At 39.0% G+C, this 27,161-nt stretch overlaps 6 protein-coding genes across 8 annotated transcripts; 3 read left to right on the top strand and 3 right to left on the bottom strand.

Annotated features, from left to right (window-relative positions):
* Window positions 1-1,590: 1,590 nt before the first annotated feature.
* Window positions 1,591-2,723, bottom strand: LOC124416284 (endocuticle structural glycoprotein SgAbd-2-like). Its single transcript, XM_046897213.1, has 2 exons — window positions 2,572-2,723; window positions 1,591-2,133 (listed from the first exon to the last, which is right to left on the bottom strand). The coding sequence occupies exons 1-2, from the start codon at window positions 2,581-2,583 to the stop codon at window positions 1,591-1,593; spliced, it is 555 nt and encodes a 184-aa protein (XP_046753169.1). The 5' UTR covers window positions 2,584-2,723.
* Window positions 2,724-3,239: 516 nt separating this feature from the next.
* LOC124416282 (endocuticle structural glycoprotein SgAbd-1-like) lies at window positions 3,240-4,093 on the top strand. The gene is made up of 2 exons (XM_046897212.1): window positions 3,240-3,383; window positions 3,650-4,093. The coding sequence occupies exons 1-2, from the start codon at window positions 3,372-3,374 to the stop codon at window positions 4,091-4,093; spliced, it is 456 nt and encodes a 151-aa protein (XP_046753168.1). The 5' UTR covers window positions 3,240-3,371.
* Window positions 4,094-12,080: 7,987 nt separating this feature from the next.
* Window positions 12,081-16,475, top strand: LOC124416503. Of its 3 annotated transcripts, XM_046897637.1 has the most exons (7): window positions 12,109-12,230; window positions 12,328-12,386; window positions 12,486-12,578; window positions 12,973-13,114; window positions 13,370-13,569; window positions 13,673-13,852; window positions 13,965-16,475. In XM_046897637.1, the coding sequence occupies exons 4-7, from the start codon at window positions 12,982-12,984 to the stop codon at window positions 15,327-15,329; spliced, it is 1,878 nt and encodes a 625-aa protein (XP_046753593.1). In that variant the 5' UTR covers window positions 12,109-12,230; window positions 12,328-12,386; window positions 12,486-12,578; window positions 12,973-12,981; the 3' UTR covers window positions 15,330-16,475. The 3 variants fall into 3 exon arrangements, with proteins under 3 accessions (XP_046753591.1, XP_046753593.1, XP_046753590.1); XM_046897635.1 differs by lacking the exon at window positions 12,486-12,578 and having other exon boundaries at window positions 12,081-12,120; XM_046897634.1 differs by lacking the exon at window positions 12,486-12,578.
* Window positions 16,476-16,520: 45 nt separating this feature from the next.
* Window positions 16,521-19,624, bottom strand: LOC124416507 (activating signal cointegrator 1). Its single transcript, XM_046897642.1, has 10 exons — window positions 19,486-19,624; window positions 19,091-19,203; window positions 18,848-18,963; window positions 18,577-18,679; window positions 18,228-18,495; window positions 17,838-18,138; window positions 17,554-17,720; window positions 17,359-17,480; window positions 17,083-17,274; window positions 16,521-16,876 (listed from the first exon to the last, which is right to left on the bottom strand). The coding sequence occupies exons 1-10, from the start codon at window positions 19,551-19,553 to the stop codon at window positions 16,800-16,802; spliced, it is 1,527 nt and encodes a 508-aa protein (XP_046753598.1). The 5' UTR covers window positions 19,554-19,624; the 3' UTR covers window positions 16,521-16,799.
* Window positions 19,625-20,260: 636 nt separating this feature from the next.
* Window positions 20,261-22,925, top strand: LOC124416281 (potassium/sodium hyperpolarization-activated cyclic nucleotide-gated channel 1-like). The gene is made up of 8 exons (XM_046897211.1): window positions 20,261-20,320; window positions 20,414-20,652; window positions 20,834-21,052; window positions 21,149-21,320; window positions 21,477-21,619; window positions 21,758-21,942; window positions 22,057-22,262; window positions 22,407-22,925. The coding sequence occupies exons 1-8, from the start codon at window positions 20,261-20,263 to the stop codon at window positions 22,923-22,925; spliced, it is 1,743 nt and encodes a 580-aa protein (XP_046753167.1).
* Window positions 22,926-23,424: 499 nt separating this feature from the next.
* LOC124416508 lies at window positions 23,425-25,392 on the bottom strand. The gene is made up of 2 exons (XM_046897643.1): window positions 25,126-25,392; window positions 23,425-24,863 (listed from the first exon to the last, which is right to left on the bottom strand). Exon 2 carries the CDS (start codon window positions 24,791-24,793, stop codon window positions 23,441-23,443), a length of 1,353 nt encoding a protein of 450 aa, XP_046753599.1. The 5' UTR covers window positions 24,794-24,863; window positions 25,126-25,392; the 3' UTR covers window positions 23,425-23,440.
* Window positions 25,393-27,161: the final 1,769 nt, after the last annotated feature.

The raw sequence follows: 27,161 nt of genomic DNA, 5'->3' as shown, positions 1-27,161 counted from the left end.
TGGTCCTACGCTGTTTCTGATGTATTTATCACGTCCTTCGTGATCCAATCAGTCTAGGGAGTGTCCTACTTCGAATTCCGAGAACAAAGTTCTTTAACCCAAAAAAAGTAATGCTTACTCCTCTTGATTTTTTGTGAAAATTTCGACTGTATCAAAAAACGTCGGCAACAACCCTTCGATGCCTTATATCAACTTGATTTTGCAAGAGGAATCGATTGAGCGCAGTCCGAACATGCTGACAAGCAACGGTCGAGCCTTAGAGTTAATAAACGAGAGACATTTTCTGCAACTGCTCTGCCATCGTTCCGTCGCTGTTTTGCATGTCCCCTTCGTATTGCTGGGTGTTAGATCAGTTCCGCAAAGTCGCATAATATTCAAGGTTCACCCTATGAACAACTGACCTTATATTAGGGTCGAAACACATAAAATCTGCAACGGGTTTTCGAAAAGGTGGGGAAGAAAAATCACAAATTCGTAGCTCAAAGTTGGTGTTTATTCAACATGCCCTAATTATAGTAAATGGTCCTGGGTGTTAGTGCGTAGTTATTCAACGAATTGCTAAATAGATTTAAAGTGTAAAACAAGGAGTACTGCAGAAATGTGACATAACATTCCATAACAAATTGAATTTATATTTTTAGAAATAGGTGTGAACTACTTCATTAGATAATTGTTAAACTAGTTTTGAAATGTGACTGAAGTGTCGGTCTGCGTACAGGTGCAACATGCCTCTGCAGGATACGACGCACGACGATTGATGTTGTGTTGTCACCATCGTCTCTATTTCACGTAACCTGTAATCAAACGAATCAGATTGAATTTCACCTTTTTTTTTCATTAGCCTAGAAAAGATCGTATAAATCGATTTGTAGACGAAAGATTTTCTATCCAAAACACTAACGCTAATGATCAGATCTTTGATACTCTTGATCGACGTAATGTTGCTAAAGGAATCTATCACACGCATTCAAAATGCGCTGCGAGTAACGGATCAAGAATTACAATCGAATGATGAAATAATTTCCTTGCAGTTCCTCTACGGTCAGTCCTACGCTGTCTTTGATTTTTTTTTCAGATTCCCGAGGATCCAAATATTCGAGATACCTGCGTCCTTGAAATTTTCTGGGCTGTTGATTCTACGACGATTCAAAATTTTTTCCCGAATTCTTGAGCGTCCAATTCGTTGGCAGTAACTTCCATAAATTTTTTCTTGTCCTAAAAATTTCCAGCCTGACAAAAACTTCAGTTAACCTCACTTGATTCATTCCAAAAATATGACGAATGCTGCAAAATGCTAGGACTAATAACTTTAAACACAACATTGACGTTCAACTTGATAAGAGAAATCGCTTGCGATTGCAGTTTGAATTGGCCGCCATTAATAGTTAGACAGACAGAAAGCAGATACATAATTTTTTTTCAAAAATTCTGTTGTGGTGGTTTTTGTGTTTCTGGGGTTTATAAAATGACACGTAAATTTGATCAGAACACTTGCGTTTATTCATCACAATAAAAAGAATATGTATATGTATACATGTATGTATTTACTATTTTCTACACTATGATTGCGACATCAAATCATCCCGCGGCTTACTGGCGTCCAAACTGCTGGTAGGATTGCTGGTTGTATCCAGGATTGTAGTAGTTGGGTTGCTGGGAAACCACTGGGTAGGGGGTCGGAGAGAACCTGAAGGGTTGTTGCGTGGTCGGCTGGTACGCGACCTGTGGGGTCTTGTAGTCGCGTACTTCTTTCGGGGAGTTAGCTGCATTGAACGCAAGAGAGCGGAGGATTGCCTCGGGTATTGGTGGAGCGACCGGAAGATGGGGTCCTTCGGCAATGAAGCCATTTGGGCCGGCGACGTATTTGGTGACAATCACCTGGCCGTCAGGAGCCGTGTACTGGTAGCTACCCTGTTCCTCGATTCCACCCTCACCGTTGGGCCCTGCGTTCACAGGGACTCCTCTCGCACCCGCGGCAATTCCGTTGTCAGTATCGTATGACCATTGGTAAGAGCCATCGGGAGACGATTGGAAATCCTGGTTCAAGATCCTGGCGTTGGGTGAAGCTGACTCCTTATACTGGTTTCCTTGATACTGGGCGGAGGCGACCACCACCAGGCCAAGAGATACGATCTGAAATGTGCATCAAAGCAGAGATGGTGATTAGGGTGTTCGGATTTTGGGTGATGGCGAAGAGGCTCCAGATCCGTCCGGAAGAGGTCGGACGGACGGCGTTACGGGTTCACAGTGAGGATGATAGCGATGATGGTGACGATGGTGTAAGTGAGGTAACAGTAATTCATTGTTGGAAGGACGACGCGGCAAATTTACAACGATAATCAAGGCGCAGTTTTTTTGTGCCGTTTCCACGAGGATCGACGCGTCACGTCGTCGCACTTTACGAGGACAAGAGAAACCGCGCTCACTGACGATCACAATTGAGAATTATTATCCTTGTTGTAAGTTGATCCTTTACGCGATTATAACGATTTCACTGTGATCCATGATGTCGTGAGTTTCGTGAGAATTCAATGTAATTTGTACGGCAGATCGTGGGATGCGATGTCTTACCAAAAACTTCATGTTGATCCAAGTCGAGATTGGTTCACAATGTACCTACTGCAGCTCATCTACCGCTATTTATACGAAAACTTTCTACACGATTACGTATGTGACGTGTAAAATTACCGAGCACATACCAAAGACGCTGCAGTGGTAATGAACATCTGAATGGGTGCCTGTGTATCATGAAATCGTTTTCGTGCACGACATCATTTCGATGACATTAAAGAAGTTCGCAGGTTGCGTGAAACCAACCCGCGCGTCAATACCGGTTTCTGGCGATTAAGTATTCCTACCGAAGTTTTTTTTTCGCCTCCTCCTCTTTTTTTTTTTTTTTTTTTTATTTATTTATTTTTCGTCTTCTTTTGCTCCTCTCCTGTTTTATGGTCCCGGGTGTGTCTCGGCCCGGGAGTTAACAAATCGAGAGACCTCGAGATCCCCTCACGAATCGTTTGTGTCGTTCCTTTTCGGTGTCACGAGAATCGGCCTTTGAGGACACCCAGAATCCCCGCCGTAATACGCATGATGGGCGGTATATTACGCTGACCATGCGTTTGCCGAATTCGTCGGCATGGGTTATACAATCGATCGAATTAGTCGGCGAGAAAGGTCAAATCGAGGAATAATTTCGGCAGCAGAAGATTCTCCGCTCCGTAATCGCCGGTGGACCCACCGGCCCAAATCTTCCGATGCAGAGCGGCGAAGGAGGGGAGTTTCACTTTTACCGTATAAATATGCGGATCGTCCTATGATCAGTCAATCACAGTTCGATCTTCCTCCTGTGCAGCTACCAAGACGAGCAATTCAAAATGAAATTCTTCGTAAGTTCACTTTTATATCGCTACGAATATTTCTAAGACAACAGAAAGAAGTAAATAAAAATAAAAACTTCGCAGCGTAAATAGATTCGAGAATTCATCCATGAGTCCGATTTTTAAAGACTTCCAAATCGATTGCACTCTCTGTCGCTGTTTGTCTAATTGTGATTTCTAAACTTACGGGAAATCGGTTATCCGTACAATATCCCCAATCTTCGTACACCCGAACGCCTGTAACTAATCGACACCCTTTTACCAATTACCCACAGATCTGTGCTCTCGCCCTCGTGGCTTCCGCGTACGCAGCGCCTCAGTATGGTGCAACTAACCCGCAGTACGTCAGCAAGGAAGGAACGGCGAGGATCTTGAATCAGGACTCCGTGGCTGATGACAACGGTGGCTACCGATACAGATTCGATACCGAAAACGGAATCACGGTCGAGGAAACCAACGTCCCCAAGCCCGCAGGACCCAACGGTGAGCCCGCACCAAGTGTACAGGGTGGATACCGGTACACGGCTCCGGACGGACAAGTCATATCTATCGTTTACTCCGCTGACGGAGACGGATTCCGAGCTGAAGGTGACGCCATCCCGCGTCCCCCGGCAATCCCGGAAGAAATCCTTAAGAGTTTGGAGTGGAATGCGGCTCACCCCGATGAGGAAACACTGTGGGATCCAGCATCTCCGAAATTCGTTGGCAAACGTCAATGAGCGGCTTCAAGCGTCGCCGCGGTCTCCATCCAGTTGATACGTGACGATAATCGACGTGCACACGGGCGATGACCATCTTGGCTGAAAATTATAAAAACCGCTTACAAATACATGGGATCACGCTGCAACTACGATCACATATAGAAGACCAAAAAAAAAAATATATAAATACATATATATATGTGTATATATATGCATGTATATGTATGTATATATATGCATAAATAAGTCAATATGTGAATAAATATAATCGAAAGAAAAGCTGCAACCATGTCGGAGAATTTTTGTACGGCACAGGATAAAATCTAGCCCGTGTGCACGTAAAGTGCCGGTGCGAATTGGATGGCTGTTTGATCAAATGATATTGGAATCTGTAATATAAAGACCATCTGTCTTCTTCTTATTCTTCTGATTGTATAAAGATATCTCACGATTATAATATTCAAATGTAAAAAAAATGAACAAAAATAAAAATTCTGTACAACATAATGTGAAATTTTTCATTGTAGTATTCAAAGTCCCCCCCACCCACCCACCTTGTATCAATTTAATACATAAGCTTCTGTTAGATAAGTGCCAATATTGTCTTCATGTGAGACGAACTTGAAGAGAAACGTTTTTTATCCATTGCAATTCGTAATAGGACTTGTATTTTTATTCACGATACGCTGGTGGTGCCTACAGCGTGTCGTATTCCTAGCGATTACGAGTGCAGGGTAAAAATGTGGATTATAAATTGGTGCTGCGGTGAATAAACGTGGATTAGACACGTTAAATGGCCAGTTTGCAAAATTTATTTCCCAATTCATTGCGGTGGGTTGCAAAAAGATCCACCTTCAGGATATTTAGACACACTTGGATATACACGTGTATACGTTTATAAGTATATAATTTTTATTGCGCAGTCTGGCAACGAAAAATTAGCTTAGCAGGTTGGCCGTCGTGTAGAAATGTTAATTTATCAGTTAAACACGTAATCTTTCGCCGGATGAACGAACCACTGTTCAAAAGCTAAGAAGGTCGCGTACATGTAAGATGTTCTAAAACGGCTCCCTGCTGTCAGAGGCGGAATGAATATTTATGAGGAAAAGACAGCCACGGAGGTCCGGCATTCCGTTAGTTGTAATTCGAGAAAATACTAGATAAGCGATAGTCGGTTGAAAAGTTCCATCGCTGACCATCCTCGTTCTTTTCTACTGGTGTAGGAAGATTTATAAAGCTGCTAAGTTCGACATCGCCTTGTGAAGATCTCGCCGATATTTAGACACGGATATAGGGTGTTTAATTTTTAAGTGCCTTCACCGGCTGAAGAGCTCGGCGATTTTATCGTCGCGTCGGCTTGGAAGAATTTATTACACCCATAATTTCGTACAAGCGGAATTTATTTCACTTTCATTTTTATCCCCGGGGACTGTTGTTCCTGTTATACACCGAAGAAAAAATTCAGCACAGGTGTGTTACCGAGTGTGTCAAGTCAAAGAACAAAATGGCAATTTTGAAATATGAAAAAGGGAGGAAAATAACTTTCGAAGGTGTTACAGGCGTGAGACGGCAGTCTCTATTCGTAACCGAAAGTGAGGCGTGTATCGTACTTACAGTAGAGCGCTGCCAAAAATATGGTAATTTCGACATTTCGCAAAGATCCGTTAAAACGTTATTCCGAAAAAACCCACGCGTGGCGTGTCGAATAAAATTTATTGAACTTGATTGACAAATTTGATATTTCAGTTTTTTATAATCATAACATACGTCTTGCTAAATATTCTGACATTTCCCTATAGTTGACAAAGAGAATAACTCAACAAGTTTGATTATGTGCACACAAAGTAAAGATTTGTTGAATCAAGCCAAATATGTGTGCTGCTAAAAAAAAATTGTTTGCCTCTTCGGGAGTTTCTCAGGTTTACCAAATAAATGGTGTTTAACTTGATAACGCAAATCTTTAAACGGATAATGGTCGTTTTTTTTCTCTGTTTTGGCTTCTAATGATATTTTCTCATGTGACTCGTTTTCTCGTTATATTTAATTGCCGTATTTGACTCTGTCAAATAAATATCACTTGCCGAAATAAATATCTCTCTCTCTATCTTTTTCTGTCTGTATACATAAATTGATCAAGTGTTTGATGATGAGGCTTATATCTTACATTTACATGACGTCAAAATGAAGTTGAAATGTATGAACTTATTTGTCAAATATATAAATCTTAAAGAAATATTTCGCATGGATAAAAAGTTAAAATTCAATTTTATAAAAACGATCGTTAGTTTCATCACGCGAGAAGTTTAACATTTAAGTAAATTATATTCCTTGCTATGTGATTTTATCATTATATGTTGAAAGCGAGTCATTTATAAGCGATTCATGCCAACAATCTCGATAATCAGCGCTTATTTTTCTTCTCGAGAAAATTCAACAAACTTCGGCCAGTTGGGGCTATAAATTGAAAAAACGCAAATGACGCGCATGGCTGCGAATAAGAAATTCTGAAAAATCAGTCTCTAAGTGTCGTGGGTAAAGATACATCCTGATTCATTGAAATTTTACTACGAAAATTGTACACAGTTTCCGGGGATTTCGAGAGGTCTTAGGTGACAGAAGTAGTAAATCTGACAACAAGAACACCACCCATGAAGGAGTGATTTTATTTCGTATTCATGCACCCGTTAAGTATCGTACATATTTTCTTACACACTGTGTATGTCCAACCTCGGCAGATTCGTTACGTAATAAGAAGATGAATATATGAACCCAGCACGTGCCGGCAGAAATCCAGTTTATGTGGCTTTAAACTGGTCGAGTGACCGGGAGGAGCATCGTTGACGCAAGATACCTATCCGCTTTTCATAAGCAAAAATATACTTTACAATAAACTTTTGCCAAGTGTGTTCATCCTCGGCGCATCTAGGCTAATCAAAGTGTAACAGTGTACGTATTTACACCTGCGTGTAATACTCGCGTCTATGTAGGTCAGAATTACCTGATCATTTTTCACGTTGCGATAGTTTGCAATGGTATCTGAATCTCTAAATGTCGGGTACATCCAGGAATTATTGATGTTATTACGTCAATAATCGCGTCCTACGCGGCTTGGGAGGTGATTAAAAAAATTTTAGCCAGAGATGCGTCCGCGTTATAATCTATATCAGCTATAACCGAGCGCTAGTCTGTCTCTATAGATATAATAGTAATTTCAAGTCAACTTTTCAAAATGCAAGGCAAACTTCTTCGCAATATAATCATAGTATATCGAGATACACAGCAAGGATACATAGATAAAATAAAGATCCGTGGACGAAACTGCGCCAAAATTAATTGATCGGAACGAAACGATGGGAGATTATTTTTTTGCCCTGTTTGTTTTCTTTTTTATTATTATTTTTTTTCTTTTTTTTTATTACACTCCATGCCAATCGGGTCCGAACGTCGCGTTGTAAAAGGTTTAGTACGTGTTTTGGCTTAGATCATTATTCAAATGACCATGGTGATAATAATATGAATAAAGAAAGAAGATAGGAATGTTGATAAAAAGTTTTTGTCCTTCATATCTCAAAGAGAGTTTATTAGCCGTGTGAAAAATTGAGCCTATAAACGTATGCTAAATTCGTACTTTAATGAGCATAATTAAAACACTGAAAGGATTTCAGTTTATTTGTTTCAGCGGAGAAATTTTTTTTCTGATTTCGCAAATCCACTGCACATAGTATACGATACGTTATGACGGAAATATGCACTCATCGGAGACCACGCAATGCGGCATATTAATATACAGGAACATATAAACGTAACGCATTTAACTTTTGCAGTTACATCCAACTGGTCAGTAGAATTTACAGTTCAGTTAACAGCTGATGCCGATTTATGCATAGCTTGTACAGCTAAGCTAGAAATAAGTGGAAACACTTCTGCCTTGTAAAGCTCATGCGTAAAGTTTACGCATTCCTACATATGCAAATCTATGCAGGTTTCCTCACTAGGGCTGCAAAGTATCCAATTATCACATTATTGTAATTGCACCACTGTACGCCTAATTATATCGCTCGAAAATCTTCGACGAATTTGACGAGCGAGATAATCGCGGCTACCCTCGGGCGGTATTTTACTTTTTTCGCACAATTACAAAGTCTCACATTACAGGCATAATATGGACCTCGAGTCACGGCAAGGGCAACGAAATCGCAAGTTCCACGTATTTTCAGAGTCCACAATCTATCCCCGACTCTAAGGTCTTGTGTTAAATCTCGAATTGGCGCTAAAATGTATTCTGCGGATGGAAGTCGGAGCAACGAATCTCGAATTTCTTACACTTGCGGGATTATCCGGATATGAAATCGTACGTATAGTACTTCGAAACCAGAGTTACGTGGATTTTCAGGTGTAAATTGTAAAAAATGGACTTATTATCTCCCCAATTGATCGAGCAGATTGCTTTATCCTAGAGATACTTTATTCAGGATTTAGGTACTTTCACTATCAAGCCGCCTTACCGTGCGAAATGAAAATTAAACTTCGTTTTCTACGTTTTGCGGTCGGTATAATTACGTTCGTAGCGGAGCTTTGAGTATAACGCATGGACGAGAGGCAAAGTTGGTGTAAATCTGGAAATGTATACGGAATTGAGTTTCGGTATTTCTACTGCGGATTAGGAGACTATAATGAGAAGAACGTTATTTACATGCCACATTCAAGTAGTTTGAGAAACGATCCGTCCTTGGCGATTTTTTTTTACCTGTTTTTTAACGGAGGTACATTTTTTCGTGTGTGCATAAGCTGATTTCTCGATAGAATAAATACTTCAAAGCAACATACATATATACATATTCATGCTTACACTTTTATCTTCTGCTGAACGTTTGCTTGTCACATTCGTTATTATCGCTCTCGGATTTTTAAAATCCTTCTCGAAACACTCGATAAAGCTATACATAGCTATACATGTCACGCATTAAGAGTCGATGAGGACGAGGTGATTTGGTTTGAAATGGTCTTTGATTTTTACGACCAAATTATACCGTGCTTATAAGTTAATTCTTACGAAATAAGCTAATTTGAATGATTCGTGATTTCCTGTCAGCTTTAAACTTAGCGACAAATATGTAATCGAAGTATATTTTTTTTCATATTACATTTCTTTCAAAGTTCTTCACACCACGATAATACTTCGATCACTTATCGCATCAAGTCAATAAATCAAAGACGTCCGTGTAAATTATATCCTCTTATTATAACGAGCCAATGAAAATTTCGCCACTTGACAGTATAGAGATTATTCGGCATTTTCATTTTTTATTTCTTCACCTTTCCTGTCGCATTAAATATATCAAGCGGAAGGATTCTTCACTCAACTTTTAAACATCCGCAGAAGTTGAACAAAATCACATGCGTCCAAATTATTTATAATGAGCATCGTTGTGCTGTAAGCAATGAAAAAAACCACTGACCTTTGAACCAGAATAAGAACGCTGCCTTGAATATTCACAAAGGCGTTTCATCAAGCTCAGTGAACTCTCTTATGGCCACGTAAATATGATGTATTGTCCTTACCGTCTGTATGCATGTGGGTAATGTCTGCACAGAATATAACCGCTCATGAATAGCGGCGATCCCTGCGTTATATTACAAGCGAGTATAACAACGGGTTTGTCCCACGAATATACGTGCTTGCACACACTGTACAGATGTACGTTACTTTTAAGTTTTGGTCTTGGATGTTATTGATGGACGTTTCAAGGATGTAATAAAAATTCGTAACGTTTCATAATTTGTTATAACATTATTGCGAGTTTTTTTCATCATGTAATTTCGAAGCTACATCACATGTTACGAGCCGATTAAACAGGGATATTAAGCTGTTCTTACTATACTTACAGGCATGTAAATCCAGAATATTTTATACTGTAATTGTTCAGATGTCACGAGATATATTTGCAAGGAGACGCGAAAAAGCATTACGTCGAATTCTTTGATCGTCAGATCTTACGTGTACAATGAAGATTCCGATCGATTAAAAATTCTCATCCAATATATTATCGCATTAGTTTTTAAACGTGGAATATACGAATTGGCCTTACGTCGACAGAAATCATGGTCACCAATCAAGGTGTCCTTGAAGTATTGTGAATCGATTTTTAAAAGTAAACTTTTATATAAAGCGTACAGAATTAGAATCGTACAGGCAGAATTGTAATATGAGAAGATCGTGTACAAGTACACAGATATAAATCACAGATATTACTGCCGCAGGATTTTTTATGCCACACTCGTTTTATTACAAATCATTTTTGTTTAGTCGGAATAATGAGACCCCGATGTTTTTTTTTGTTGTTCATAATTACATAATGTAAATTATCTCCTCTAACTCAAGACCGATGTGTTACGAGTAATGCTTGAGGTATCTACGCCCGTTACAACGATAGAGGTACTAGGATACAATTCTAATAAAACGCACTCATCTCGATGAAATTGGCGGGGGCGAAGCTTCTCGCTGCCGCAAACAGTAACAATGCATAATCATAATCCCTTGCGAAACCTTAGCCGAGTGTCAGCTGAAGGTTTCACACTTATTATCATAGGTGTTAAAAGTCTGTAAGGATGTGTAAGAGTTTTACGAAACGTAACTATGTCATGCGCGGAATAGATGGAATTTTCAAATGCAAGCAGCCGTTAAGTGCAGTAATATATTATATGATTAATAGATATCAATATATTACATGCAGAAGTGGAATGCCGGGCTGGACGTAAAGTGCGAATAATAGATAATACTAGAAATGTCGACAACTTCCTACACTCGAGAAGATCATTCGCTCAGGCTGCATCATAACTCGCATGACATGATCTATCCCGGACCCATCCTAGCATATTCTTCGCGCAAATGCATATGCCGCATGGCACACCGGAGAATGCGGTATTCGCTCAAAAGCCATGCCCTTATTTCAGTGACATTTTTCTTCAACCGCACCTGTAATTTAAAATGACGTTTCCGCAGTGCTCTGCAAGCCTGTGGAGAAGAAGCCTTGACATTTTCACGGTAAATTTGGCTTGCGGCACTTATGATCAATAATATTGTAGTAACATGTCAGCATGATCAGAAGTCTAGTTACTACCTGTCGCGTTACAAGGGGATCTAATGAGACTTATTCATACCGGTGAAAGGGGGCATATTAACGATGGGGTGATCGGTATGATTTCGTAGTTGTAGCGCCCAAATAATATGAGCATAAATAGGCCAAATCAGTTCTAAGTCCACAACAGGGCGCTCAAGAGTTTAAAAAGAAATTTTTATCCTTATTCTGACCGTATAAATTCCTTGAAAATTTCTGCGGCACTCTGTATAGTTAAATTTTGAAGAAATCCGGATTTTTATCTCCAACCATTTAGTCATTTTGTTTTTCTCCGGAACTAACTTTGTGTAGTTTTCTCTTTGCCGAATAATAATAGCGGTAGTACTTGAACATACTCATATACAGTAGAGGAAAATTAATATCCATTGAAAATATTTATATTCATCTAAAGAAGTTTGTTCAATTTTAATGTTTTCAAAGAAAAGAAAGAATCGTTATCGCTAATAGTTTTAAAACAGTGTTGACTTCTGAAAGAAAGATTCTTAATAATTTCAAATAAACTCCATGCGTGTTGAAAACGTCTGACAATAAGATACTACTTGCATTTGGGAAAAGACAAAAACTGGCGACCCACTCCATGCGCTCATCTTACAGCAATACATGAACGAATGACTTGTTGCATACAGCTTAGGCGTTCACTTAACACATCACAGTTACCATCAAAAGAATCGGCAGTTTTTTTCACAATCGTACTCTTCCAAATGGTACAAAAGGCTTCCATTTGGTGCCGTCAGATGGTGAAATTCTTTGGACTGACTATAATTATAGTTAGACACTTAGATTTAAAAAAATCGCGAACTGCGCAGCTTGTTGGATGCGCAAAAACAGCTGTCATTGCGGCGCAACGGGGTCCCTTTCACGTCTTCGCAATCATGACTTTATGACTGCCACAGACCTGAAGTTCTGGGGAAAAGTGGAGAGTTAAAAACATAACCATAAAGAAATAAAATAAATAAATACGCAAAAAGTTTGATGCGTACCTTCAGCGGATATCAAGCATCGAAAATGCCTCCAACGTATAATGCCGCCTTATTAATTACTGAAAACGTTGATATCCTTAGTAGCTGCAGCAATTAAGGTGGCATGGCATCTAAATATAGCATTTATTTATAGGTTGGAGCCTTCGGCAGTTTGAATCGGGCTTTTCTTCGAGATCCCGGGGCTGTTATCAGGTTTGATTCATTTATAAATTATCTATCCGACGACGAGATGTCGCCGAGTCCTTTGGATGTGACTTTAATCGCACTTCATTTAGATAAGAACTTGTACAGCTGCTTCCCGTTATTACACTGTATAAACCAACATAACCCTCAAGTAATTTTAACTGGTATCTCCAAATCGTCGATTCTTAATTCAAGTTAAAGGTACGGACACCGCTCGTAATATTCTGATGTTCACGCGAATCAGGTGTACTTTTCATTCTGTAATGCCCACAGCTGTCATCCAAAGTTCCCGAACCCCAATCTGACAAAATTAATCAAAACTTTTCTCAAACCTTCATAAGATGTTCACCAATTATAGTTACTTTTATATTTCAACTTTTGTTAGCCTCAGAATTTGAAAAGCTTGTTTTTCTTTCATCGATAAAGTATGTGGAATATGTTAAAACACTCGTTTGTCAGGTGTGTCATATTTCATAAACACGATCGTAATCATCGAGCAGTATGGACCAGTTTGTAAATGATTAAGAATGAAAATATTGCAATGAAGCTTCTGGATTTGTTGCATAGTAACAACCGTCTAATCAATTTGTTACAGCATATAAAAATGGCTGAAGATTTGACTCGAAGAAGTCGAGATCGGTTGCAGGACATCAGCATCAAGCTCGAACAAAGCCATCTTGTTTACTTGCAAACAGACGATAGCCCGTTAAAGTTGCAGCAGCGTCAAAAGCTCGAAGGTATAGCGGACAGTTCAATGCTGGATTCAACTAAACGTGAATAATTTGATATAGAGAGTAAATACTTGTTACAAACTTGGAGAGCTTGGGAAAGCAAGAGAATTTGATTTACAACCTGGAATTTGTCTCATCCATTATGCAAACTAGATTTTTTCGTTTTAAATGAGTGAAATAGTTGATTTGTCATCTGTAACACTCGGAACTTTCTGCGATTATTTCAAAACTTTTCAAATAAATATCTATATTTTTTACCAGGTTTTATCAAAGAATTCCTATGCCTTGTACCGAACGACAACAAATACGAATTCCAAGAGACAGCTGATATACTCAACAGATCCGCTGCAACTGTACAAGATTTTAGTGGGTACAGGGCCTGTAATGCTTGGAATGCGATTGCCTTGTATGCTGCTAACTTGCTTGCTCAACCTTGGAGAAAGGAATACAAGAATTTGAAGGTCAGTTTCAAACTGCAGGAACAGAGTTTAAAGTCTCAGTCTGAATTACTTCTCACATCGTTTTTGTACACTTTTAATGTAACATAGAAATTTATTTTCTCAGACTTACAGTGGATATTACAAACACGAAGTTGATGTCAATCTGATTGGAGCGGAACTCATGTTCGAGTTGATGGGCTATAGACATGCAGCCCTAGGGGAATTGATCCTGGAAGGTCCAATTGATCCAGACAAAGTCTCCAATGTTAGTCGAGACGCGATTGTGGCCTTTGTTGAGTGCCAGGTAATGCCAGTTTTCAATGGTACATAAGAGAAATGGAATAATAATTCAATTTCTTATCAATTTGTTGACATTTCAGTCTACCGGAATGTAACTTAACTATTCGTATTTGCAGATACTAAAACAGATCTGGGAGAGTGTATCTCAGAATTTTACCATTTCATGGCTTGAAGTGTTGGAATTTAGAGAAAACCATGTCGGAACACCTGAGCAAGCAATACGTGCGTTAAATTACAGATTTCTTGAAAAGGTGCACCACAATCGTGTAAAGACTGCAAATTACAGAGACTACAGGCAGATACCGTCAAACACTATCGATTTGATATCTGCCACTCCTTACAATTTCCCTGTGAATAATTACAATACTTATACAACTCCTTATCAGACTGCATACAAATATTTGGAGGATAATAATGTGCCGCAGATGAACTTACAGTATTTTCAACCGGTCGATTACAACTCTGGTAACAGATTCAGTATTTACGGGCATCCTAAAACTGACAGCAAGTATTTCGGCGGTATTAACGCGAACGAATATTGCCCGCCTGTACCCAACCATCCTACTGGGGTACCGACAGGCCAATTGATAGAGCTGGATCCACCAACGCCAGTTATCAATTACCAGAAGAAGGATAACAAAAAAATAGCAAACACAATTCCCCATTATAAGCCCGATTTCGATGAAGCAGATACCGGCCAAGGGCAAATTGGAGATGGAAGTAATTATGAATATGCTAAAGTCGAGAAGAAAACATTGAAATCACCCGTTGGAGGTCCTGAAAAAGATTCGTTCAGTAGTTGGGATTTTGTCTATAGAAATTTAGAAAGTCTTGGCTATTCGAAGGATTTGGGAGACAGGGAAGATGTTTTGCATAAGCGAGAATCTGATTTATATAGGTTTCGGCAAAAGCCGTTCAAGGACTCGTCGAATTATCAGGAGGAGAAATATGCTCAGAATCATTTGGATCAACGGAAGGTCCGCTCCAATTTTGAGGGACTCGACAGATTGGCTACTAACGGCAGAGCCGGCAATGAAGAAGTGTCATTTCCACCTAAAAAAAAATCCTCATTCGACGACTTGAACAAGGAACTTAGAGACCGAACATATCAAGAACGATACAACTTTATTGACAGGGATAAAAAGTATAGCCAAACCTTGCCCAATCAGCACAAAAAACGGTCCACCGAAATCGATCGTGTTGCAAAAGTAAGCGATTCTATGCGAAACCTTGACATAAACCAGCAGGATATTGAAAATCAGAAAGAGACTAAGTGGCAGTGTTCTACGTGCACTTATTTGAATACTTTCGGCAAGGACATTTGTGAAATGTGCGGAAAGTCGAGGCGAAAGGGTAACGAAGATAAGCCACTTGCCAGCGGAGGCAAGGAGTGCCCGCAATGTACTCTTGTAAATGAGAAAAATGTTTCTAACTGTGATGCGTGTGGAGCTAGTTTAAAAGATTCTCCAACATATATATAAGAGTAACAAGATTATTATATAGCATCCTCCGAGAGGACAAATTTATAGATAAAATGTAGGCTAGTCGATGTTTGCCGGATTACTTTGGGCCAAGTATCAATTGCAACATAATTAGCTGTGTAAAAGTTGTAGTCAGAAATCAGAGATCAGAAAACTGAAATAATTTCTTAAACTCGCTACAATCTTCGATACAGATACCGGGACAAAGTGCAAAATGATAAGATTAAGGACTTGTTTCTTTTTTTCTGGAATTTTTTTACAGGTGCCAAAATAGTCCAAAAGTAAGCAGTGTATTTCCCCGCTGAATTTTCAACCGTTATGTTGGGGCGAACTGGTAAAAACAAGAAAAAAAAAATTATGTCGTAAGAGAATGTTTATCAAATATTATTACACAAGATTATCATTTTTTACCTGCTCACTTGATAATTATTTTCGTAGGCTTTTTATCAACTAATCACATTAACGTATGATTATAGTTTGAATCAGATTTTAGTATTAAGTTGATGAGACCTTTCAATTCCATTTCAATGAAATATGTATGTTCATTATATTCGTATGTAATCACCACATGCACACTGCATTATTTATTCTATTTATTAACTAATAATCGTATCTTTGGCGCATGTATGTTGTATTTATAAACTTCATTTCAAAACATAGTCATATAATTTATAAGTAAATATAACCAAATATGGATATTAAACTCCAAAGCAAAATTGTTGAAAAGTCAAACTGAAAACGACACTAGTGTCTGCAATTTAAAAATATTGTATAACGAAATAGATTGCTTGACGAATTTAAATTTAATCCTTTCAACTAAAAGTAGTTTGCTAAGCACGAAAAAAAATAAAATTTACCGATCTTAGTAGTGGATTAAGGTCAATACGAATGGAACTAATCAATCTGTTGCGAAGGTTTCAAATTTTACGCGACGATACGTATGTATACTTTAGCTAAGGCTATACGTTCAACGTTAACAAAGAATAGTGAAAATTTATCACAAGATTTATATCGATTATCTATTCGTTAATCTTTTTAGGCGATTTTCTGCATTTGCATAAATTATTGTAACAAATACTTGTGAGTTATGAAACATATGTTATAATAATAGGACTTGTACAATAATAAAATATGTATTTTTACTAACGAAGTTTTTAAAACTTATTGAAATTTCAATAATCTTGGATGTTTAGTAAGTACACTGTTTGTATTTTCATTTGTTTAATTATTTTTAATAAGTTTAGTGTGATCATCAATATCATATAAGTTCTTACAACCCTTTGGAACAAATGATCTCGTTAATGTATCTCTTCAATAACTGTAACATTGGATAAAATCATGGAGTACCTTGACAGTAAGGATTGGTGGGATGTCCTCAAGTAAGCTCGTAGGAAATATTAAATACAACGCCTATTATTTTCCATTGGCTATTTCAAAAGTTTTGGGCGTTTTACAGTGACTATTTGAAAATTAGGTCCCAGCTTGAAGCTTCATTTTCCTCTGCAAAGAGTTAACTGCTGCCCGGTGTATTTTGCTATCCAATTTATCTGTGGGCAATATTACAAGTAAAAAACAATAGGGCGATCGAAAGTTCTTTACAAAATTTGTTCCAAAATTCAAAAAACTAAATGGTTCAATCTTAGACCACATAAATATGAAATAAGCTGCAAGGAATCGTTGTGGAATAGAATGAGGGGACAAAGTAGTGCACACGTTGCTATTTTTTTTTTTTCAAAGACACTAAAATACTTACATATTTTGTGTTTGCCTTGCATAGGAAATCTTACTGGCAATTCGTGACAGTCTTCACATATGAATACATACGGACTCTCGCTATCCCCGTCGGGATATTTTTTACGGTAATCCTCTTCAGAGAGAACATCGACCACTGTGACACAGCCTAGTAAGCATCCAGTTGGATAGCTTTTGGGAAACTTGATGCTTTCTGAAACAAATAATTGAAATATTGCAGTTTCAACTATCGCGTTATCCAATGACTGATTTTAGATAAAACCGAACGGTAACCAACCATTTTTTAAAACGCGATATCTATTCTCTAACGCAGTAATTTCTTCGGTTGACGGTACTTTTGAAGCTGCTGCTATCCATAGTCTGCCTCTATGTGCTGAATACCATGTCCTCCCTTCGTGGCTGAAACCCAAATATATCATAACACCGTGGAATTTTCTTTTTTCTTTATAACACCGAAAGAAAATAAACGTACGTCTTGATTCCGGAGGTAAGAAGCGATGCGTAAGGTTGATGCATGCTCAGACATAGGCCTTCGTCAACCATTTCCAAAAACTCCTTGTCCTGTATTCGACTGCAGCCAAATGAAGTAGTATTTAGGTTCTTCGATCTCTTTGAATCCAACATTCCAACGTCCACATACTAGAACATGAAAAAAATACTTCATACATTTGAGGAAATAAATTATGATACATTCGAATAATTTTTCATATCCTTTAAGGTAAGCCCGGTATCTTTGAAGCTAAGAATCATACTTACCGATGGTTGATTGAATTCTATGGTTGGACATGCGTTACTAGACATAGTGGTACTACTAGACTTAAATTCAGTGATACTGCGCAAGACTTGATCATTCGCTTCATCTGTGAAGGCAGCATCGTCAATTACTTCTCTTCCAGCAAAGTCAAGAGTGACTTTTCTATTCAAACGTGACCCATACTTCTTAGCTCTGACATCATTTTCGTATTTCTCTAATTTTTCTCGTTCAGAATTTGAAAGCCATACGCTATTTGTCTGGTAATAGTCACACTCGTCGTCAATGACCTCTGTTCTCCGTGCACTGAAGAGGTGAGAGTAATTGAATTTGTTAAAATTATGTGAACATTGATCCTTTTTGTAATATCGTTCCATTCAATTGGATGTACTTACCTGTTACGATCATATTCAAGTAGTTTGTTTCTGTGTTTGAGGGATTCTTCCACATCCTTGGGTGGCTTTTGATCCATTAGTTTATTGTAAAGATTATCAGCCTGCCTGCTATTGCTTGAAAGAAGTGCTTGCTGTTCAGGTGAACATACAAGATCTCCGCAACAGAAACAGGGTCCTGCCCCTTCTTGGCTGCAGACTATTCTTCCACAACTGATACAGTTATTTATTAAGCTGTGCTTTTTGGCCTCGCAATTACACTTATGTCTACCTGTTGTGAAAAAAATCTCTCAATCACAAAGAAAATTACTGTACGTTTTACCTTATCATCCAATTGAATTACAACAATTACCTTTCAACATTATCGTCTCTCTATCTCGACCTTCTGGTGAATAGAGATTGACGAATTTTGTCTTTTTCTTCTCCACCCTCTCTGGCTTTATATTCTCCTGCATCTAAACAATTTTGTCGTACATAATTCTGAGAGGAATTTTATTAGTTAGTATTCAATAAATGAGAGGATTTTTGTTTCTGATAAATAAAATTATTATATATTTCAGTGAGATAAGCTTATCAGTCGAACCGCTTGAGCTAGCAAGAGACTTTCAATTTTGAAAACAAACCTGTGTCTGTTGGTTCGCCCCTTTAGATTTGCCTTTTTTCTTGTCATTTTGCTTTGGATTGATTGAAGTTTCTGATATGCTCGATTTCTTATATCCCATAAGATCGTTATTCCCGGCTACAGAAAACATTATCATCTTTATTATTTCTATTGAACAAAAATGAATACATCAATCGCGCAGCAAAAACTGCGAAAATTTCTAAACATGTGAGGTCAATGGATTTTGATATTTTGAGTACACTACCTTGACGTTTTTTCAATTCCGAAACAAACTGTCTGTGCTTTGGGTTATCATAGTCGAGCAAAGTTTTGAGGTATTCATCCAAGTCTCTTGCATTTTGCATTTGTAGAATGTACCTGTAAGTTAGAAAATTCAACAGTGTTCATTGCTCACAAGTTGTAATTACCCAGCAGGTTTAGCGATATCCAGTGATAATATAAACTTTGTTTACCAAAACATTTAAATTAAGCATTCTTCGGAATTGTAATAAGAAAAAGAGCAATGATGCTACGAGTATCTGTGTAAATTAGCGGAACGTTTTATATTTTCCTAAAAATTATTTTACCATATGAAAAATTTAAGTCATAACCTAAAAACTTATGGAAAACACTGTAATAAACTTGTATTTCTTTACTAACGATGTTAAATCAGTTGGTACTGGAAAGTCCAATAAGCCGGATAAATTTTCTTGGAGCCACTTTTCCATTTCACTTCTAGATACTTCTTTCTTGCTGATTATCGTCGAAAGCCCAGGATCAGATGGGATGTCGAGCGCTCAGAATCACGAATCTGTCAACTCTATTCTAGCAAGACGTAGCAGAAGCTAATATCAAGGCGCCTGAGAGTAGAGCAATTTGGGTTACAAGACAGTACATCAAATCATCGGCTTGCAGGCCAAAATTCACATATTTCATCGCGTGAGTGCAGATTACTTTTTTGAAAGGGTGAGAGATGCCTTTTCAATTAAGCTCTCCCACAAAAAAAAACTTTATTTCAAGAACGTACAGAATAATTGCGAATGCGAAATAAACATTTCAGTTATATCAAATCTATATAGAGCAATTGTACGAATATTTTGAATACTCTAAATTGGATTTTGACCTATATAAAGAAGCTTCGTAATTTTTTTGTGACTATTGAAAATATTAACGAAGAAAGAACAAAATTTTGTAAATTTGTAATTATTTACTCTCATTTAAAATTCAACATGAAGCACCAGAAATGTTTTTGTGAAAATTTGAATTAGTAGATCATGTAGATTATGAACAAATGAATAATTGTAGCCAGGGAGTAAGCGGGACTGTATACATCGATCACCAAAAACTTAGTATTTCTATCTTATTATTCTGGGAATATAGTAATATCACATAATAGTAATAGCATAATTACTATCGCTTAATTACCTTAACGAAAATGGATTTGATGTTGCTTGTACCAACATCTAAGGAGCAGTCAAACACGAATGCAAATAAGGTAGGACAACAAATTGTTGGTTATAACTTGAGCTCCAAATTACAGAGATGCTTGTTTGAATATCTATTCGACGATTCATGTATGGATTATCAGACATTTCCAGTTACCGAACACAAATGTAAAATGCCCCCTGAATGGGACGAGATAAGGAATGTGATAGTAGGCAACGGATGGTTCGCTGAAATTCGGCGATGGTTTCGTCGGAAGTGTTTGGTGTCGCAAATGCATCCCCGAACGCAGTTTTGCTTGCGAAGTAAAGCTGCAATCTCATACGAACAGACTAGACATTTGAATTCATACGCCTACATGATACATCCATTCAGTGAATTCAGGTATACTAGAATCAAACTCCAATTCAAATTCTTTGCAAACCTTAAGCGATTGAACGCCAAAATTACTCAAAATCTCACACGAATAAAGTTTAATAAGTTTGTAAATAATTTTTTTATTTATATGCCCAAAAGCAATGAATAATAATTTGTTGAACTTATAGCAACGTGTTTTATTGCGCAGGATATTCTGGGAATCGTTATTGATTTTAGTGGTGATCGCGTCCATGATTGTCCTACCGTTTCACGTTACTTTTCATGGTGATATAGAAATCGGGGAATGGTTTTTCTTCGCGGTGTTCTTGAACAGTATTTTATTGACCGATATTGTACTGTGGTTTATGACTGGACACCACGACTTCCGAACAAACGTTGTTGTGTTGGAACCAAGACTTGTTGCACGGTACTAATTTACCGACAAACTGAGATATAAATCTATCACAAAAATTTATCGAAACAAGCACAATAAGTTAATTGCATCATGGTCATACGCTTGCAGTAAATATATCATGGGCTGGTTCTGGTTCGACGTATTGCCAGTCTTACCAATGGATCTGTACTTGGTCTTGTCAGGAATGGATGCACAATCCCAACAATTGTACCGTCACTTTCAAATGCTCAAGCTTTTGAAATTGCGAACCCTCATAGTATATGCTCGTCGCCTGCGACGGGTGAGTGCTGTTAATCATAATAACGCAATTGTACCAATGAAAATAAAGTTTTACTAAACGTGATGGTAAAAATTTGGGAAACATTTTCATCGCGTTAATTTTTTTCCATCTGTCCTCATATGATTCTGTAATATTAATTTTTGTTGCCATTTTCAGGTTTATCACATGTCATTCCAAACACATAAATCCTTGGCAATATCGATCTCGATTTTATTAATTCTACATTGGGCAGCTTGTGCCGAATATTACATTTCTGCAACTGTTCGGCGACAGTATCTTAAGTCTGGCAAGGATCTCGAGTGAGTGTTGCTATAATTGAACTCTATCAAGCCGACAGCAAGTTTCATGCAATATCTATGCGAGTTCTAAATTCCCGATAGTGGCTCGGACGAACAATGAAAGTGATGCTCCTAAAATGACTATTGTTTTCCTCACAGTAACTGGACTACTCTCCCAAACGTGGTGCAGGGCAACACTTTTTACAAGTATAATATGGCCTTGTACAGGGCAGTTTCAGCCATGGTTTGCGCTCTGAAATCTGATGAGATGATTTCGGTAGAAGATGTGATGTATGATGTAGTCCTGTCTATATGCGGTCGAGTAGGAAACATCTACGTAATAGGCAGGTGTTTCCTAGTATTCAATAATTCTTATTGCACCAAATTGATAACTTAGATTTATTGCGATACCGGTGTGAATAATCTGAAGACTGATAATAGTTTATCTGGTTCAACAGCGCAGTGGCTTCAGCTGACACACGCTCGTCAAGGCACAAATAACAACTATTCACGACTCGTGCCGCAATTGCAGACATATATGAGACAAAAGGAACTACCTCCTGAAATTCAACACCGTCTGACCACCTACTACGAATATTGTACACAGAGATCTATTGATTTGGAGAAAAGTATCATGCGGCAATTATCACCACATTTAAAAGAGGTAGGTATACGAGATTTTTTTGCAAGGACAAATTTTTTAAATGACAAATGTTTCCGTATTTCGCCGTTCTTATTTAAAAAAAAAGGATCGGCACTGATGTTTCAAGAGACAATCACTCAAGAGATGCTAATTTTACGTTCGTAGGAGCTAACGTTGCATAACTCTCGGAAGTTGGTTGAAAAAGTAACATTTTTTGAGTGTTTACCGGAAGTCGTCGTATCACGTATCGCAATGTCTCTACGCACTGAAGTCTTCCTGACAAATGACATAATATTCAAGGCAGGGACAACCGGGGACGCGATGTATTTTATAGCTTCTGGAACCGTTGCTATATACACAAGTTTAGGAAAGGAGGTTTGCCATCTGAAGGATGGAGCGCACTTTGGTGAAATATCCTTGGTAATGGAGAACGATCAGCGGCTTGCAAGCGTTGTGGCGGTCGAGATATGCGAGCTGTACGTTTTATCCCGCGAAGATTTTCAGCAAGTCATAGAACCGTTTCCAAGCCTCATGAATATCCTGCAGAAATTAGTTCTGGAAAGATTGGAGAAGACTGTATTTTTAGGCGAGCTTTATCGACTCGAGGGGAACATACCTGCAGAAGTTTTTAACAACGATAATCAGCGTTCTAACTCTGTGCAGACATCGAATAATAAAACTTGAAACTACTTTAACCCCCCGAGTACATACTTTCTCTGTTTTTTTTTATCCATGAAAAAATTTTACCGCCATTTCACATTCGTTCAAATTAGTACGCCCTTACGTAATGTCGAAATTTCGGAGCAGTATGCCGACAACGTTCTGCAAAATTCGCCGATAAGCGCCAGCAGATAGGCAACCGAAAGAAACTACATTGTGTTGATATAGCAACACAAACGCCAACAAATAGGCAACTAAAGCTACATTTTGTATGCCTAAATGTCAAAAATGTAACTTCAGTTGCCTATCTACTGGTGTTGAGCAGTGAGTTTCACATGCACTGGTTTTTGCAATATCAAGATATTTGGTTTCTGGGTATCGTTGTTTGTTGAAAAGGGTGAATTATTTCGATTATCGCTTTGCTCGATTACTTATCGAATATATACCTACGATATTTCTTGGTATGTTTCAAACCGAGATTCTGATTGACTATATTCAGCGACTGACAGCCGGAACTTGACACGAGCAACGATTTCGCATTATCTCTTCATCCGACATGGGTGGGCGGTTTTGTGATTTCGAGGCGGTCTGTAAGATTGCTGATAGACGGTGGTAAGCCGCCAGTGTTCGGGATAATCGGCGTCTCGACATCCCTTGACGACGCTGAAGGGTGGAGTAAGGGTGTCGATGCAAAAGGACCTCCTGGCGAAGGGGGTTCTCGGTCTGGGCACGTGGAGGCTCGTAGGAAGGCCGTTCCTCTGGGCATCATCACCGCCCCCCATCCTGGGTCCCGCAGGATGCAAAGCCTGTAGTCGCTGTTGCCGCCTGTGTAGCTCCTTCTCTTCGTCTTTGCTTCTTTGTTCACAGGCAGAGCAGTTCCGGAGATAACCAGCGTGCTTCCGCTTGTCCCGTCTCGGAACTTGAGGTGAGCTGGTGTAGCGTTTAGCGAGGTCAAGTTCGGCCTCGGACAGCCGGATGTCACCGAACCCCTTGCAGAGGTGGCACTTGCTCGATCCCTCCAGGAGTTTCCTGGCCCGACCCTCGTCGTCTTCTTCTTCAGTTTCCGTTTTGTATCTCGTGAGGACGCTGATTCTGCTCCTGGCGACAGAGTCGTCGTCGACGCAGGGCGAGCGTCGCGGAGAACCACTTCGCGATCCTTGATCTTTGGAAGTCGCGGGTCTGCACCGCTTTTCCGGCTGACAAGGCGGTGCTTTGACGAGGCGTTCAAATTTTCCAGGGTCAGCGGACGCCGCCCTGGGTCGCGAGAAATCTGGGGAGTAGATTTCCGGGTCGAAACTTTCGGCCGGGTGTTGGACCAGCGTGAAGATCCCCGGAGCCGGACCGCCGTCGGATCCGTCGATGTGAACCGGCCTTCTAGGTTCGTAGATCGGGTCGATCGGCGCGTCCCAGCAAATCGCGAGGTCCATTCGAGTCTCGGGTACCTTGCAGCCGAGGAGCGGACCGGGCAACTGACTGAGACCCTGGTTTCGCGGTCGCCGTTGGAACACCTTGGGTGTCACTTCCTGGTACTTTTTGTGCGCCTTGTAGGAGTTCAACGAGCCACAGGACCGCGCTCGGCCGAAATTCATGTTGGCGAAGACTCGGTCGTCGACCCGATCTGGGAGCGGTTGGTGCTCCAAATTTTCGGTGTGAAATTTTTTCGCTATCGCGAAGTTGTCACGGCACGTTGGCATCTCCATTGGACGATGTGTGTGCTGAATTTTTGGTGGACGCAAAACTCGAGGTCCAGGCGTGCTTCTCTGCAGCGATGCCCGCACTTTCAAATTACCCGCCACGTACTTAGGGATGTTAAAACCTTCCGGTGGACGAAATTCTGGCTTCGTGTAACTTCCCGGACAGTACAAGCCGCATTCCCCTCGGTCGTCCTCCATCCTTTCTAATTTGGTATCATTTTAATTTGTTTGATAGTCATTATGTCTCTTGGCTGAATTCATTTTTGGTCTGAAATTATGATAATTGACAATTTTGAGACGATGTAATTATTGTTCATGGTCTTTATGGATGAGGAGAAAGCGTAATACCAATGAATTTTTGTTCCCTAATCCATTTGCGCGATTTTCTTGTCATCGTGCATTGAAAAGGGTCGTAAAAACGTTCTATACCAAACAGCTGAGTCATTAATTAGCCTTTTATTACAGCGTTACTAGATTGAATAAACAATTAAAATAATTAATAATCAAAAAATCTACAATATACGATTTACTCACCTCGATCATTGGAATAAATTTATTTCATACAAATCCACTCATTTTCCGATCAAGAATAATTACGCAAAAACCCCATCAAGATTTATTATTATATGTTTCTGTGAATTCACAGATTCACATAAACACTTGGACCAGATTCCGACCACATTCAAGGTGGCTTTGTAAGCGTTACTAAATTGTATCATCATCTTTCGGACTGTTTTGTTGTACTACCGTATCTGTTCAACGTAAGCGAAATCGTCTGGAGGAATGTTATACCTCGAGAATCGAGTTACGTACACTGAAGACTGTTGGACTAGGTCTTTCCAGCGAGTCCGTGAGCGCTCGCCGAGTTACGGAATGTTTACTTGCTTGACAACGGAATAGTTCAATAAGCGGATATACATCTGCAGGTATATCGTGCTTTCAGATACAGTTTCCAAAAATAATTTCGGGACCGGAGATCGCATGATCTGAACATAGCAGAGCTGGATGGCACATTATACTGTTCCTGAAAGCTAAGACTATGCCGTCCATACCATGTAATTTGTCACGCCGATTTTGAGTCATTCCATTTTCCCTCCACAAGGAACACCCACTCCAAAAGCATCTTCCTCGTGTAACGCACAGGCTGCAGCCCAATCCAAGTAAGACGACCCACCGATCAACTTTAAAGTAACGCCGTTTCTCAAAAGGTATATTTTAATGATTGATCGATAATTGCTCATTTTCTTGGAGGTCAAATCTTTAGTATTATCAACTGTTGATAGTTAACAGGATTTTCATCAATTGGTGGGCAAAAAATTCTTGCACATCATTTACAGGCCACCACAGGCAGGCTAATCTTTCTGAAGGATCTTAAGGATGTGTAGTAAATTTGTAGTGGTAAGTTGCTAATTGGCATTGGGATGTCTCGTTGACTGGATTACATCATGCGCAGGATTGGGATATGATGCAATTTTGTGAAGTGATTCACGAACCTGGAGGACGTTCGTTCCAATCCTTTCGAGTCCAATTCAAATGAGGAATTACACGGGCAGTGGGGAATAAAAATTTCCTCGTATAAGCAGAGTGGGTTAATGATCGCATTCGGATGCGTGCTGCATTGCTTGTATTAGAGCGCCTATCGATTTCCTGTGCCTTCCGAGAATAAATTATAACAGTTTCAAATGTAGGTCGTATTATTCGGTGGCTGACGACATTAAATTAAATACGAATACGTTACCTGGTTAGAACCCCTTATCGCGAGTGAAGTCAAAGCTCATCTATCAACGGAATCTTATCACCGCAGCTCATAATGTTCATCAAAAGGATTTCTGAAATCACTGCTGCAAAGCTAGGAGTTAATTGTAATTCCTTGGATTGCATTATTGTGGATGAAAGTTCGGAAGAGTTCAACAGGATTTAACACGTTTCAGCTGTAATACCATCAAGGCGCATTTCGTTTACTTCATCATGTTTGTAATCAGAAGTTTTGATTGGGTAATTCGTTTTATCGTTATCTGAAAGGCTGTTTTAACGCTTTGCTTTGCACTTCGCATTTTGTGCGTTCATCACACTTGATAGTTCTATTGTGATGATTTTTTACAATCCTCAAGAGTTGCATGCTGTTTGCCCAAACTACTGCAATGTTTGCATAATAATAATTTTTATACATCGCATTCCAAGTTATTTCTACATCGTACGGACATTTTATTTACGGTAATGAAGAATCAATTTGTGCAAAGATCGAGATCTTACAATCTGAAAAGACGATTGCACTACTCAAAATGCCAGATCAATCAATTCAGACTGTTAAACTTTAACTTGCATAAAATGTCTGATATCTGCTTGAAAATGATTTTTATACACATAATAGTATTACAATATCATTCTTCTTTTTTTTTCGTTCGCATAAAAATAATTCGAGTTGCATCAGACCAAAATTGGTATTTGAATTTCGCGCTGGCTCGACCAACAAGGCTAGAAACCACTAGCAGCGCCATGATGTCAAAAAAGTAACCAGGAAAAAAGCTGCTGCTAGTTAGCATGAATTCAGTAGATTTAAGAACAC

The sequence above is a fragment of the Diprion similis genome, chromosome 2, assembly GCF_021155765.1.
Source record: "Diprion similis isolate iyDipSimi1 chromosome 2, iyDipSimi1.1, whole genome shotgun sequence".
Lineage (NCBI taxonomy): Eukaryota > Metazoa > Arthropoda > Insecta > Hymenoptera > Diprionidae > Diprion > Diprion similis.
Note: the sequence above shows the minus strand (reverse complement) of the source record. Positions and strands in the feature narration are given on the sequence as shown.

Bases quoted from the DNA above. Each gene is read 5' to 3' on its own strand.
- LOC124416503 (XM_046897635.1), top strand. From the start codon at position 12,982: ATGGCTGAAGATTTGACTCGAAGAAGTCGAGATCGGTTGCAGGACATC. The intron at 13,115-13,369 runs GTATAGCGGACA...ATTTTTTACCAG, and splicing joins GCAGCGTCAAAAGCTCGAAG to GTTTTATCAAAGAATTCCTA. The intron at 13,570-13,672 runs GTCAGTTTCAAA...TTATTTTCTCAG, and splicing joins AGGAATACAAGAATTTGAAG to ACTTACAGTGGATATTACAA.
- LOC124416507 (XM_046897642.1), bottom strand. From the start codon at position 19,553: ATGGAAAAGTGGCTCCAAGAAAATTTATCCGGCTTATTGGACTTTCCA. The intron at 17,481-17,553 runs GTACGTTTATTT...TTTGGGTTTCAG, and splicing joins CTTACCTCCGGAATCAAGAC to CCACGAAGGGAGGACATGGT. The intron at 17,275-17,358 runs GTTGGTTACCGT...TATTTGTTTCAG, and splicing joins ATATCGCGTTTTAAAAAATG to AAAGCATCAAGTTTCCCAAA.
- LOC124416281 (XM_046897211.1), top strand. From the start codon at position 20,261: ATGGATTTGATGTTGCTTGTACCAACATCTAAGGAGCAGTCAAACACG. The intron at 21,943-22,056 runs GCAGGTGTTTCC...CTGGTTCAACAG, and splicing joins AGGAAACATCTACGTAATAG to CGCAGTGGCTTCAGCTGACA. The intron at 22,263-22,406 runs GTAGGTATACGA...TTACGTTCGTAG, and splicing joins TATCACCACATTTAAAAGAG to GAGCTAACGTTGCATAACTC.
- LOC124416508 (XM_046897643.1), bottom strand. From the start codon at position 24,793: ATGGAGGACGACCGAGGGGAATGCGGCTTGTACTGTCCGGGAAGTTAC.